We start from the raw sequence: 14,540 nt of genomic DNA, 5'->3' as shown, positions 1-14,540 counted from the left end.
CCGATCTCCAGCTGAGCAGGAGTCTCCGTTGGGCGGTCGGGAAGCGAAGGCTAGGGTGTCTGCCTCTCGCCCAGCAAAGAGCCCTGGCTGTTCTGATACCCTGAAGGCTGCCACTGTCATCCCCACAACCTTCGACATGGCCTCGAAAAAGGTGGTCCACTACCCGACACGTCTGGGACATGATCAGAACATGTGGGTGTGGTTGGCCGGGCCTCCTTGCACAATTCACATTTGTCTTGCCCTTCTGGAAGAAGCCCCCTCATGCATGTTCTGGTCAAGTGTGCCCTGTGCACTACTATTAGTTGCATTAGGCTCAGTCCTGCGCATGAGGTGGAGTTTGCCCTGTGCAGTGCTTAGATCAAGAGTCCTCCCCCAACCTCTATGCCCAGCTCCTCTTTCCACATTTCCTGTGTCTTGTTTCTGCACTGACATGGCTCTAAGACTTCAAAGCTGTTAGATGTAAAACTTGGCCTTCAGGCTTTGTGGCTGGAAACTGCTTCTGCCTGCTGGATGCTAGCTGGTTTCCTTTGATTATGCCTTCTGTGTATTCAGCCGCCTGCCCCTATCAACTTCCTTGACTCTAGACGGGAACATATGTATGATCGTTGATCTTCCCCAATCATCTATGTAAATGTTCCTACTCCAAAGTCATTTGCATCGGATTCGTATCGAAACTGCCTTCTAAACTCGTTGCTGGGAGAGACGCATCTTATTGGGCCTTTCAAATACCGGCTACTGCTGTGTCTTGGCAGATTTCTACCTGTTGCTGGATATCTCGCATCCTATTATGTTATGTTAACTTTGTTTTACTGCTAGACAAATTTGTGACGGGACAGAAGAGAGGAGTGGGCCAGATTGACACTTGAGATAATTGAAAACCCTCCTTGCCTCGGCAAACACCATGAATAGCCACTTGGGCATAATACAGGAGGGTTATGCCTTAATAGAAGAGAAGAAAATTCTGAGCAGAAATTTATCTTTAAAATAGCTGGAAATCTGTTTTGTAAATAGTGTTAATGTTGGTGGGTTTATGGGTCCTGCTTTAGGTGCATTGTAATGGGGAAAGAGGGCATTTGTGATTTCAAAATCATTTTCAACATGGGCCACCTTCTGTTTGCAGGAAGCAATGAGAGAATATGTTGTACGTCATCCAGAGCAAAGCATCAATTTGGATGATCTGACCAAAAATACACTGACTAAAGCTGAGCGACAGCTCAAGGACAAGTTTGATGGTCGACCCACAAAGCCACCCCCGTAAGTGTCCACACTAAATGTGTGAGAAGTTTATTAAGAAGTAACAGTTTGGATATGATGCATAATCTAAATAGGCAGAAAAGGCATAAGACCCGTAACTGGTGAGAGAGGTTTACTAGTCCTGGATCATATGAATGGACATAGCATGCAGACTTGCGTGGCTAAAGATATCTGCCTCTCCATGATGGCCTCCTGCCCCTGGATTGGGTAAATAAATTAAGCTGATCTTCGCAACTACTCTATTATCTTGAGCAAACCAAAGTGTTATCAACTCTCCGGATTATATTCCATTCAAAGAAGACTGAAGAGACACACACACACACACACACACACACACACACACACACACACACCCTGCCCTAGCAACTGTTTCTGTACCTTATTTCTAGAGACTGTTGAATAATCCACGTCGGCCACTTGTTTGTACCCATTAATTTAAACAATTGAGGGACAAGGGCTCCCAACCTTCTGTATCCATCACTCTGCTCCTGAAGTCTTCTCGTGGCTTATTATTTGTCATGATGTCCTGTTTAACCTTTATTCGGGCAGTTAGTTTAGGATATGGACCATGAAATCCAAACGTATCTGGTATTTAGGAATGTCTTGTTTTACAGCCTTTGCTAGAGTCGCTTCCTTGGCCAAGGTAGCAGGCCTTCATTGTCCTGTAGTTTTTAGCCAAACATGTTGCTCAAGTGAGAAAGAGTGAGCTTTTTCTATAATCTCATTCGCTTTTTAAGAAAAAGATTTTAAAATCATTTACAACATAAATCAGAATGGACTTGATTCACTGAAAGGCTGAAATATATCAAATTCTGTTTCTTGGTCAACCAGATGTGTTGACTAGCTTAGAAAGTCATCAAGTTACAGGGAAATCTCCATTCACCTATAGAGTTTATGCGCAAGCACACGGCTATAGGGGCATATTGCAAATGCCAAAATACAGATAGTTTGAATGCAAGATGGCTAAGACCAAACTTGTGGACCATAATATGGCAGCATTTGACCGAATGTGGCATCGGGGAGCCCTAGCAAAGCTGGAGTCAATGGGACTGTGGGAAAACTGGTTTGAGTACCTAACACAAAGGAAAGATGGTTGTGGTTTTTGGAGGCCAAATGCATCGGTTCCAAGATGTCACTGCAGGAGTTCCTCATGGTAGTGTCCTAAAGCCCCAGCATTCTTAAACTGCTTCATCAGAGAACTTCCATTATAAGATTAGAAGTGGGGATGTTTGCTAATGATTGCACAATGTTCACCATTTGCAACTCCTCAGATACTGAAGCAGTTCCATGTTGAAGTGCAGCAAGACCTAGAGAATATCCAGGCTTAGGTTGACAAGTAACATTGGCGCCATGCAAGTGTAGGGAATAACCATCTCCAACAAGAGAGAACCTAACCATCACCCGTGACATTCGGGTGCATAAACTTTATGAATCCCCCACTATCAACAGCCTTGAGGTTACCATTGACCTGTCTGCTGCCTACAAGGCACAGGCCAGGTGCGTGATGGAATTTCTCCACTTGCTTGGATGAGTAAGTCATCAACAACACTTGGAGCTTGGCACCATCCAGGACAAAGCACCCCGCTTGATTTACACCCCATCCACAAATATTCTTTCCCTCCACCACTGATGCACAGTAGTTGCTGTGTGTACCATCTGCAAGCTGCACTGCAGGAACTCACTATGGGTCCTTAGCACCTTCCAAACCTACGACCACTAACATCCAGAAGGACAAGGGCAGCAGACACAAGATAACACCACCTGGAAGTACCCTCCAAGCCAGTTACCATCCAGACTTGTAAATATGTTGCAGTTCCTTCACTGTCGTTGGGTCAAAATCCTGGAACTTTTTCCCCAACTGCACAGTGGGTGTACCCACATCTCATATAATGCAGCAGTTCAAGAAGGCAACTCGCCACCACCGCCATCTTGAGGGCAATTTGAGATGGGCAATAGATGCTGGTCTAGCTAGTGATGCCCACCATATGACCAAATTTAAAATTACATCAAGGACTCTTTACTAACTTCTGCTGAATAGCCTCTTTCAGGTTTCAAGGTTATTTTCCCCTCACCACCACTATTGGAAAAAGTTCCCCTCTACCTACCATTTCAGTTCTTTCAAAGTCCAAAAAAACCTCCAATCAAATCCCTTCTGACCCTCCTATATTCCAGGGAGAATATACCTGGTTTATTTAAACTCCAATGTCAGCTGTCGCTCAGTTGGTAGCATTCTCACCTCCATCATAAGGTTCAAGTCCCGCCGACGACTTAAATACCGAGGGCCGGTGCTGCACTCCCTCAATATTGCACTATTCTTTCAGATGGGTTATTTGCCTTGTCTGCCCTCTTAAGGTCCTGTGGAATAATTTTTTTTATAAATGTTTTTTTATTGGGTTTTTGAACAAGGTATAATTACTGTTATGTACACAGAATAAGAAACATATACACATATTTAGAAGAGAAGGGCCCACCCCAACATAATATACAATAAAATATGAAATAGAATAACTGGTAGGGTATTGTGCACCAGCTCGACAGTGGCAGCTCTGTACACCTGGCAAAATTATTTACACCACGTAAGTAGGCGACTGTTTGCTTGGGGGGGGGGGGGGGGGGGGGGTGGAGGATGGATTGGGGGGGGGGGGGGGGGGTGGAGGATGGATTGGGGGGGGGGGGGGTGGAGGATGGATTGGGGAGGCAAATATACATTTGGGTGCCGGGGAGATAATTACAGTGTGCGATACTTGGCTGTGTTGTTGCCGCCTGCTTCTCCCGGACGGGTCTCGCTGCCGTCACGCGCTCGCCTCTGCTTCTTCTGCTCCTCCAGTCTTCCATCTTTATTTTCCTCGTTCCCTGCTGCTGGAGATGTCATGCACGTTTTGGCATCCCGTGCCTTCCTTCTGGCTCCCGTTACCCTGCACCCCCCCAGTGGTTCACCTTTCTTTCCTCAGGTTTAGCTGTCGTCCTCCCTCCCTCCCAGTCTATCTCTCCCTTTCATGCCTTGATTCTCTGATTCTTGACTAATTTCCCCTGATTCGTAGCTACCTGGCTATTCTTCCTCTTGTTCGTTGGCCACAAACAGGTCCCGGAACATTCGCGTGAATGGCTCCCACGTTCTGTGGAAGCTGTCGTCCGACCCTCGGATGGAGAATTTAATTTTCTCCATTTGGAGAGATTCCGAAAGGTCGGACAGCCAGTCTGCAGCTCTGGGTGGTGCTGCTGACCGCCAGCCAAACAGGATTCTACGGCGGGAGATCAGGGAGGCAAAGGCAAGGGCGTCCACCCTCCTCCCCAGGAATAGATCTGGCTGGTCAGAGACCCCGAAGACCGCCACTTTCGGGCATGGCTCCGCCCTCACCCCCACCACTTTGGACATTGCCTCGAAGAAGGCTGTCCAGTACTCCACAAGTCTGGGGCAAGACCAGAACATGTGGGCTTGGTTGGCCGGGCCTCCTTGGCACCGTTCACACCTATCCTCCACCTCCGGGAAGAACCTACTCATAAGGGTTCTTGTTAAGTGGGCTCTATGTACCACTTTTAGCTGCGTCAGGCTGAGCCTTGCGCCCGTGGCAGTGGAGTTGACCCTATGCAGTGCTTCGCTCCAGAGTCCCCACCCTATCTCAATCCCCAGGTCTTCCTCCCATTTCTTTCTTGTTGTGTCCAGTACGGTGTCGGCCCTTTCTGTCAGTCGGTCGTACATGTCACTACAGTTTCCCTTGTCTAGTATGCTTGCGTCCAGTAGTTCTTCCAGTAGTGTCTGTCGTGGCGGTTGTGGGTACATCCTTGTCTCCTTTCGTAGGAAGTTTTTAAGCTGCAGATACCTTAGCTCGTTCCCCCTGGCTAGCTGAAATTTCTCTGTCAGTTCGTCCAGTGTTGCGACCCTGCCGTCTGTGTATAGGTCCCTGACTGTCAGTGTCCCTCCGTCCTGCCTCCACCTTTTTGAAGGTGGCGTCAGTCAGTGCTGGTGTGAACCTATGGTTGTTGCAGATGGGAGCTTTGTCCAACATTTTGTTCAGGCCAAATTGCTGCCGCAGTTGGTTCTAGGATTGGAGGGTGGCTATCACCACCAGGCTGCTGGAGTGTTTTTTGGGTGGGGATGGGAGTGCTGCCGTGGCGAGGGCCCGGAGGGAGGTCCCCACGCAGGAGGCCTCCTCCGCGCGCACCCACTCGGCCTCTTGCTCCTTGATCCATCCCCTTATTCGCTCGGCTGTCACCGCCCAGTGGCAGAATTGTAGGTTTGGGAGGGCTACCCCCCCCCCCCCCCCCTCCCCGATTTTGTTTTTTATTGGACCTTCTTTGGGATCCTAGCATTTTTACCCCCCCATACGAATGCCATGATTAGTTTGTCCAGCGCTTTGAAAAAGGTCTTGGAGGATGTAGATCGGGATGGATCTAAACAGGAAGAGGAACCTGGGCAGTACGTTCGTTTTGATCGTCTGGACTCTCCCCGCGAGGGAGAGTGGGAGTGTGTTCCATCTTTGCAGGTCCTTTTTTACTTCCTCCGTCAGACTGGTGAGGTTCCATTTGTGGATCCCTTTCCAGTCATGGGCTATTTGGCTCCCCAGGTTGCGGAATTTGTGTCGGGCTTGTTTAAACGGCAGCCCCTTTAGTGCTGCCCCCCCCCCCCCCCCCCCCCCACCCACTTGCGGGTGTACTGGGAAGATCTCGCTTTTGCTCATGTTGAGTTTGTAGCCCGAGAAGGCTCCAAACTCTTTCAGGAGCGCAATAATTCCGCCCATACTGCTCTGTGGGTCCGAAATGTAGAGGAGCAGGTCATCTGCAGAGAGTGAGACTCTGTGCTCTGCCTCCCCTTCGGATCCCCCTCCAGCTTTTTGCTGCCCTGAGCGCGGTTGCTAGCGGTTCGATCGTTAGGGCGAACAGCAGCGGGGACAGTGGGCATCCTTGTCTGGTGCCCCTGTGCAGTTGGAAGTATTGGGAGTTGGTATTGTTGGGTCCGTACGCTCGCCATGGGAGCGTTGTATAGGAGCTTTACCCAGGAGGTGAACCCTGTTCCAAGCCCGAACCGCTCCAGTACCTCTGATGTATTTCCATTTGACTCTGTCGAAGGCCTTTTCTGCGTCCAGGGAGATAATCACCTCCCCGGAGGGGGTCATTATCACGTTCAGCAGGCGCCTGATATTTGAGGTAACCTGTCTACCTTTGACGAGCCCGTCTGGCCTTCTGTCCATCACCTCGGGTACACAGTCTTCTAGCCTTTTGGCGTCTGCGTTCAGCAGTGAGATGGGTCTGTATGACCCACATTCCGTTGGGTCTTTGTCTTTCTTAGGTATCAGCGAGATTGAGGCCTGTGCTAGGGTGGGTGGCAGTGTGCCCCTAGTTTGTCCTTGACAAACTTGTTTGCCTCAGTGGGGGCTGTCGCAAATTTTTTGCAGAAGTCCTCCGGGAATCCGTCCGGTCCCGGCGCCTTCCCCGCCTGCATGGAGCTAATGCTGTCCATGACCTCTCCCAGTGCTAGTGGTGCTTCCAGGCCCCGTTTTCTGCCCTCCCCCGCGACTGGAATGTCCAGTCCATCAAGGAACCGTTTCATCCCAGACTCCCCCCTTGGGGGCTCTGAGGTGTACAGCTCTTGGTCGAAGGCCTTGAAGGTTTTGTCAATCTTTTCTGGTTCTGTTTCCAACGTGCCTCCGGTACCCCTGATTTGTGCAGTTTCTCTGGTGGCTGCCTGCTTTCTCAGCTGGTGTGCCAACAGGCGGCTGGCTTTATCTCCGTGTTCGTACAGGGTCCCGCACGCCTGGCGGAGTTGGTGCACTGCTTTCCTGGTGGAGAGCAGGTCAAAGTTCCTTTGTAGCTCTTTCCTCTCCGCCAGGAGCTCCACGGTCGGGGAGTCGGAGTATTTACGGTCTACCTCCAGTATGGAGTTGACCAGCTGCTGCCTAGCCACCCTTTCCTCCCTATCTCTTTGCGCTTTGAAAGCGATGATTTCCCCTCTTTGTAGAGCCTTTAGCGCTTCCCAGAATGTGGAGGGTGAGACCTCCCCGTTCTGGTTGTTCTCCGTGTACTCTGCTATGGCCTGCGCTATCCTTTCGCTGAAGGCCTTGTCAGCTAGTAAGGCACTGACCAACCCCCATGTGGGGCGCTGGGCCCTGCCCGTCTCTAGCTGCACGTCCATGTAATGTGGAGCGTGGTCTGATATCACAATTGCGGAGTATTCCACTTTGTCTAACCCTGGAAGCACCGTTTTCCCCACCACAAAGAAGTAAATTCTGGTGTATAAGTTGTGTACTGAGGAGAAGGAGGAGAATTCCTTCTCCCCCGGGTGGGCGAACCTCCAGGGATCCACCGCTCCCATCTGCTCCACAAAGTGACTGAGTTCCCTTGCCATGCTTGAGGTTTTCCCCGTTTTGGGGTTTGATCTGTCCGTCTTTGGATCCTGTACACAGTTGAAGTCTCCCTCCCCATGATTAGTCGATGCATCGCTATGTCTGGGATTACTGCCATAGTCTTTTTGATGAAGCTCGTGTCGTCCCAGTTGGGCGCGTGCACGTTGATTAGTACCACCGGTGCCCCATCCAGTGCCCCGCTGACCATGACGTACCGTCCCCCCCGGGTCCGTAACCGTCTTTTGTCGCCCTAAACATCGTCCTCTTGCCGATCTATATCGCCACCCCCCTGGCCCTTGTCCCATAGCAGGGATGGTAGATCTGTCCCACCCAGCCCTTTCTTACCCGCAGTCGGTCCTGCTCTCTCGGGTGTGTCTCCTGGAGGAAGACTATGTCGGCCCTCATATTTCTGAGGTGGATGAGGACTCTTGATCTCTTCACTGGGCCGTTGTGTCCTCTTACGTTCCAGGTGACTATCCTGGTGGGGGGCTTCTGCTCCTGTGGGATTAACCATACTTATCTGGTGGACGCGCCCCTGCCCTCCGTGGTTTCCCTTTGTTAGTCGGCCGTCCAGGATGGCCGCTGTCGCTGATCTCTCCATGCGGTCGGGTCTCTGCGCTCCGGGGTTTCCCCTTGTCCCGGGGGCACCCGCCATGGCCGTCAACTGTGTGTCCGCCACGCGGGTAGTCCCCTGCACTCTGGGGTCTCCCTTAGCCCAGAGACCGTACTGGGTGGGTGCTTGCAGCAGTTCCTTGTTTCGAGCCCTTGGTTGAGGCACTTTGTAGCCCTGTTCCTTTTCTAGCCTCTTTTGTCCCTCCTTCCCTGCATCCCCCTCTCCTCGGTCTCTCGCTCCCTGTGTACCCCCCGCCCCCGGTCTCACCCTTTTCCCTCCTCCCCCCGTATACCCCTCCTTTGCCCCTCTTTCCCCTGTTCCTGTCCCCGTTTGCTCTCCCGACTCTGATGGGTGTTCCCCCCCCCAATCCCCTGCCTGGCGCCTTCCCCCCCCTGTTGGGGGTGTGCTGCAGCCCTGCTTTGTTGCGTGCCCCTGGCGCTAGCTTTCCTGCTAGTGCGGTGGGCCCCCTCTCTGGAGTTACTGTCTCGCTTCTCCCCTGCCTGGCCTCTGTGGTTTTCTGTCTGCTCTTCACCCATCCTACCCTGCACCCCTCTCGCTTGCTCTCCCTTCTCCATTACGCTCGTTCCCTCGTGCCGGGGCCTGGCCTCCCACCTGGAGCGGTCCCTCGGGCAGTGGTTTGCTCTTTGTTCAGGGTGTTCTTGCCGGGGGCGGGGGGGGGGCCTACATTGCCTCACCCCTCCCGACACCCCCACCCCCGTCGGCGTGTCGTTGCCCCTTGCCAGGGGCCCCTCGTCCCTACCCTCGCTGGTGGTTTTCCAGCCCGTGCTCCTCGACAAACTTGTTTGCCTCAGTGGGGGCTGTAAAGAAGTATTCCCTGTTTTGATATGTGACCCAGAGTTTCGCTGGGTACAGCATACCAAAACGCACTTTGCTCCTGTGAAGAGCTGCTTTTGCTCTATTGAACTCTGCCCGTCTCCTGGCTAGACCTGCCCCAATATCCTCATGAATTCTAATGGCGTGTCCTTCCCATTTGCAGGCTCTATTTTTCCTGGCCCAGCGCAGGATTGTCTCCCTATCCTGGTACCGGTGCAGTTTAGCTATGACTGCTCTCGGGTGGTCTCCTGCCTTGGGCGACCGATGTGCTCTGTCCATTTCTGGTGGGTTGGGGAAAGTTTCTCTCCCCACTAAGTTGCCCAGCATCTCAGCCACGTATGCTGTGGGGTTTCTACCCTCGATCCCCTCTGGCAGGCCCACTATCCTGTCATTTTGCCTTCTCGAGCGGTTTTCCTGGTCGTCTACTCTGCCCTTCAGGCTCCCCTGTGTTACGCCCAGTCTCGCCACCTCCCTCTCCAGGGCCGTGACCCGGTCGCTCACGTCAGTCACTGCTTTCTCCAGCTCCTTAATGGTCGCCTCCTGGGCTTCCAGTTTCTCCCCTTGGGCATCCAATTTCTCCTCTAGTCTGGTCAGGGCCTGCTGCACCCCTGACATGGCCCTGGCTACTGCTGCCTGCACTGCGGCCTCGATGTCTGCCTTCGCCTCTGCCTTGTTTACCTGTTGATGCTCCCTCAGCGCCTCGGCAAAGGCTGCCTTCCAGTCCCAGCTCCCCCTGGCCCCGGGGGAGAGGGCACCTGTCTGTACAGCTCTTTTTGATGTGGCGATACTTCCGTTCTGTCGCCTCGTGTGCTGATTCGCTCGCCTGAGCTGGCTCGCCCATTGCCCCTTCTCCCTCTGCTTTGGCTCCCTTCTGCCATTTGTTCTCCCCCTTCCCTTTCTTCTTTTCCTCTCCCCTTGTTTTTCTTTTCCCCCCTTTTCCGCACCCTATTTTTTTTTTTTGTTTCTTCCCTTTTTCTTCTCTCCTCCCTTCTTTCCTTTACCACTTTATTTTTTCTCTTTTATAAGACTCCTCTCAGGTGGGCTTGCTTTGGGTGAGAAAAGAGAGTGCAAAAAGAGAGAAAATAATATATCCCCCCCCTTCCCCTCTCTGTAACAGTTTTCTTTTCAGAGTTTTGTTTTTGTAAAAGTTCCTTTTCCCTCACTCACCCAGGGTAGAGAGAGAGGCGTCGGTCCCCGCTGCTCTGTCAGGGCCGCCGCTTGTCGCACCCCGCGCTCTCCCGGTGGGGGTGGTTGGGTCGCTGGTCGCTCCTCCGTTCCCTCCTCTCCGCAGGCTCCGCCCCGCTTCGGTCCGGGCCGCTGCCGCTCCGCTCGTGGCCTGCGCTCTGGTGCCGTAGTGTGGGGGGGGGGGGGGGGGGGGGGGGGGGCCGGATCGCTCTGCCGCCGAGGTTCCCCTGCCACCAATTTCCTGTGGAATAATTTTAATGAATAGAAGGTGGGTTATCCCTAGTGATCTGGTCAATGTTTATCCCTCAATCAACATCATGCAAACAGGTTATCAGATCATAATCACATTGCTGTTACTGAGAGCTTGCTATGTGCAAATTGGCTACCATATTTTCTACATTACAGTAACTACACTCCAAAACACTTTTGACATGTTTGTTGATGGTGAAAGATGCTATATAAAATGCTCGTCTTTCTTTTCTCTTAATCTACCTCTTGGAGCCCTGGTAACATTCTGGTGAATCTACATTGCACACTTCCCAAAATCAATATAACCTTTCAACGGTGTGGAGACCAGAAACTGTATGCTGTCCACCAGAAGTGGTGTATTTAGGGCTTCATATTGCTCTAGTAAAGCTTCGCGCCATTATATTTTAACCCTCAATTTATTTATTTTTTTAATTCAAGAGTACCCAATTATTTTTTTCCCCAATTAAAGGGCAATTTAGTATGGCCAATTCACCTACCCTGCACATCTTTTGGATTGTGGGGTTGAGAACCACGCAAACACGGGGAGAGTGTGCAAACTCCACACAGACAGTGACCCTGGGCTGGGATCGATCCCAGGTCCTCAGCGCCGTGAGGCAGCAGTGCTAATCACTGCGTCACTGTTCCAACCCAACTCTCTAATTATAACAGCAAGCATCCCACAAGCCTTTTCAGTTTTTTTTTTGCACCCAAGTACATTTTCCACCCAAGTACATTTTCCAGATTTGTGCACGTGGGAGCAGCCTCCCGCCCGCATTGGCTCATTGGATCTCTACACTTTCTAGCGTTTGCATCAGTTACACTTCTGGGGATTGTCCTTTTGTGAGCATATCCATGTTGGACCATGCTTGTCTGCATTGAAATCAATCTGCCACAGTTCCACTCGCTCACTTCATCTATCAATTTCGCTGTAATTTGATGCTCCTATCTACATTATTTACTGTGTAACCAATATCTGTGGCCTAAGCAAACTTGGATACATGGCTCGCTTGTGTTTTTGACTTGTTAATAAATATACTGAGTACGCCCTAACCCCTTTTTGTGGGGCACTTCCTTCCAATCCAGTTAAATATCTGTTACTGTACCTTGTGTGTTTTCTACTGCCTAAACAACTCCTAACCAGGATGATGATTTGCCTTCAATTTCACAAACTTCCTCAGTTTTATGAGGGATCTTGTCAAATGCCTTCTGGCAGTCCATATAAATATCCATAGAATGTAGTTTCCGCATTGCCTTCCCTTGTATCTCAAATAAAGGACTTCATTGTGATTAATGGAGCCCTTGCTGTGTCTGCTACTTTTCCCGCACTTCTGCTCTTGCCACTTGCCCGCCCTTCCTAGAACCACGGTAGACACTCCCTAGCCTTCACTTTACAGCCCATCAACCTCTGCAGGCAATGGATTATTTTCTGCCACCACCAGCATGATGCTATCATTAAACACATCTACCCCCCCCCCCCCCCCCCCCCCCAAATTGATACCCAGATATATTCCTTAGTCACACCCTGTCACCCTCCCACGGCATATTTTCATACAATTGCAGGAGATATAACATCTGTTATTTTACCTCCTTTCCTCACTGCCCAAGGTCCCAAATGCCCTTTCAGTTGCAGGATTCCAGTCACCTGTATTTGGAATTCTCCATCTTGGCTGCCGCTCTGGCCCAGGCCTTCTGCAATGTTCCAGTGAAGCTCTGTATCAGGGACAGCACCTCATCTTTCAGTTAGGCACATTCCGGCCTTCCAAGTCTTACAATGTCAGACCGTAATCTCTGCTCCATTTTGTTAACGTCCCTTGATTTGGTTTTTCTTCTCTTATTTTTTGCCTTGCGTTATCCTGCCCCATCACCATTCCCAGGAAGATTTAATTGTTACTTCATTCAACTTCACCCTAACACAGGCCTTCCTTTCGTCCTTGTCCACTTTGGGCAGCACGGTACCATAGTGGTTAGCCCAAATGCTTCACAGCTCCAGGGACCCAGGTTTGATTCCTGGCTTGGGTCAGTGTCTGTGCGGAGTCTGCACGTTCTCCCCGTGTGTACGTGGGTTTCCTCCGGGTGCTCCGGTTTCCTCCCACAGTCCAAAGATGTGCAGGTTAGGTGGATTGGCCATGATAAATTGCCCTTCGTGTCCAAAATTGCCCTTAGTGTTGGGTGGGTTTATTGGGTTATGGGGATAGGGTGGAGATGTGGGCCTGGGTAGGGTGCTCTTTCTAAGAGCTGGTGCAGACTCGATGGGCTGAATGGCCTCCTTCAGCACTGTAAATTCTATGATTCTCTTCCCCACCCCCCCACCCCACAATTCAAAACTCTTGACTTCATTGCTAATTTTCCCAGTGTTGAGTACTTCCAGCATTTTCTATTTTTTTTATGCCAGATTTCCCACCTCACCCCCAATTTCAGTATTCTGTTTTTCCGCAATGTTTTCCTGACCATTGTTTCAGTTATTTCCTGAAAAAAGTCCGTTCCGATCCACTTTTAACAGAATCCTGTGCTTAGTGACTGGTTCGTCCCTGCAATGAGCCAAATCGTGGTGGTCCCTTACTGAAAGTGCCCTGGGGTAATTGTGGCACTTGACTGATTCATGTGGTTCCAAGCTCTCCCACTCGGGCATGACATCTTGGATCCACCTCGACTCCAAAAGAGTTTGAACCTCCAGGTCTAACGTCGGCTGCCGTTCACAGAGGAGATGGTCCTAAGCATCTGTGTAACGCAATACCTCAAAACTTTCTCTATTCTGTTTAGAAATGGCTATTCTCTGTATTGCGCTGAGCTAATGTCCAACATGAAAGACATTCCCAGCACAGAACGTATGGTACTGTGCAGCAAGCAGTGGAAGATGTTGTCTCAGAAAGAAAAGGATGCTTATCAGAAACGATGTGAACAGGTAAGAATTCTGGCAACTCGAGAAATTGCAATCCGATGGGGAAAGCAAGCTCTTTTACCAAAATGTTCAAAACTTTTCATCTTTGAGTCAATAGTGATCAATAATGAGCGACTTTTCTTTTAAAGATTTATTTTGCTCATTGTTTATCACAAATGGCCATTCCAGTGAAACTGGTTTCCATAGAGGGGGAAATAGAATGATTCTCCATGACCTCCCCTCGGTTTAAAGATATTGGAAGCGATAATTGAGCATGGGAGCTATTGGGGGAATGGCTAGTATCAAAGTGGATTGTTCAATGCTGCCGTAATTTTAATTTGTAATAGATTAGCTCAGTGGCGACCATGGCATGATAAGATGGTGACACTTTGACTTGTTTTGTTCCCACAGAAAAAGAAGGAATATGAAATTAACCTTCATCGTTTCTTGCTGGTACGTGTCATTCTATGATTCCTGGTCATGTGACAGCCATTGGAAGGTGCCAAGAACAGATTGTAGCTGTTAATCCGTTCTCCTTCGGCGCTGGGGTGCGGGTGGCAGATGGTGGGCTTGCATCTGTTCTGTACTGTGCGCTATGATTTTCATGGTTTTTTAAATAACTAAACATTTAATCTTATCCTGCAGAGCCTCCCTGAACATGAGCAACAAAGAGTTCTCTCTGAAGAGAAGATGATTGGAATCAACAAGAAAGCTGCAAGCACCTTGAAGCAGGGCGGAGTTAAAGGCATCTCATCACAAATCTTAGATGCCAAGGTGCGTGCTCATTAGCTTCCCTTTTTTAGCAACTTAGTTTGCATCTAAGTTGACGTGCGTGTATTTTTCCAGAGAAATGCGTACAGTCTTTCTTACAACAATGGATCAACCTGTATAAGAGCAATGCATATGCACTCCGTTGCATATGGAGTGCTTTTCATAAATTAACAGATTGTAAAGCAAAGAGCGAGGTAAAATAATTTTCCTATTATTTTCTATTGATGCCAGGAGAAAATCCAAATGCCGTTGTTTGAGTGACATGTAGTCCTGAGAGCACTGAGTCAATCATTATTCCCATCCCCTTCAGCACACCACTGAGGGGTTCTAGCCCTAACAACCCTCTTGCTCCTAAAATATTGAGTGTCAGCAAGCTATCTGGTGTGAGGGGGTGGACATGACCATCAAGCCCAAA

The 14,540-nt window shown here is 50.1% G+C and overlaps 1 protein-coding gene across 9 annotated transcripts in view; it reads left to right on the top strand.

The window, feature by feature from the left end:
* The window catches only part of ubtf (upstream binding transcription factor), a 67,628-nt gene that overhangs the window by 28,130 nt on the left and 24,958 nt on the right, over positions 1 to 14,540 (top strand). For all 9 annotated transcript variants that reach the window (XM_038779394.1, XM_038779395.1, XM_038779399.1 and 6 more), the window contains exons 9-12: positions 1,121 to 1,254; positions 13,237 to 13,378; positions 13,766 to 13,807; positions 14,000 to 14,128. In XM_038779394.1, the coding sequence (XP_038635322.1) occupies positions 1,121 to 1,254; positions 13,237 to 13,378; positions 13,766 to 13,807; positions 14,000 to 14,128 (447 nt within the window). The remainder of the gene's footprint in view (positions 1 to 1,120; positions 1,255 to 13,236; positions 13,379 to 13,765; positions 13,808 to 13,999; positions 14,129 to 14,540) is intronic.

Source organism: Scyliorhinus canicula, chromosome 19 (genome assembly GCF_902713615.1).
Source record: "Scyliorhinus canicula chromosome 19, sScyCan1.1, whole genome shotgun sequence".
Lineage (NCBI taxonomy): Eukaryota > Metazoa > Chordata > Chondrichthyes > Carcharhiniformes > Scyliorhinidae > Scyliorhinus > Scyliorhinus canicula.
Note: the sequence above shows the minus strand (reverse complement) of the source record. Positions and strands in the feature narration are given on the sequence as shown.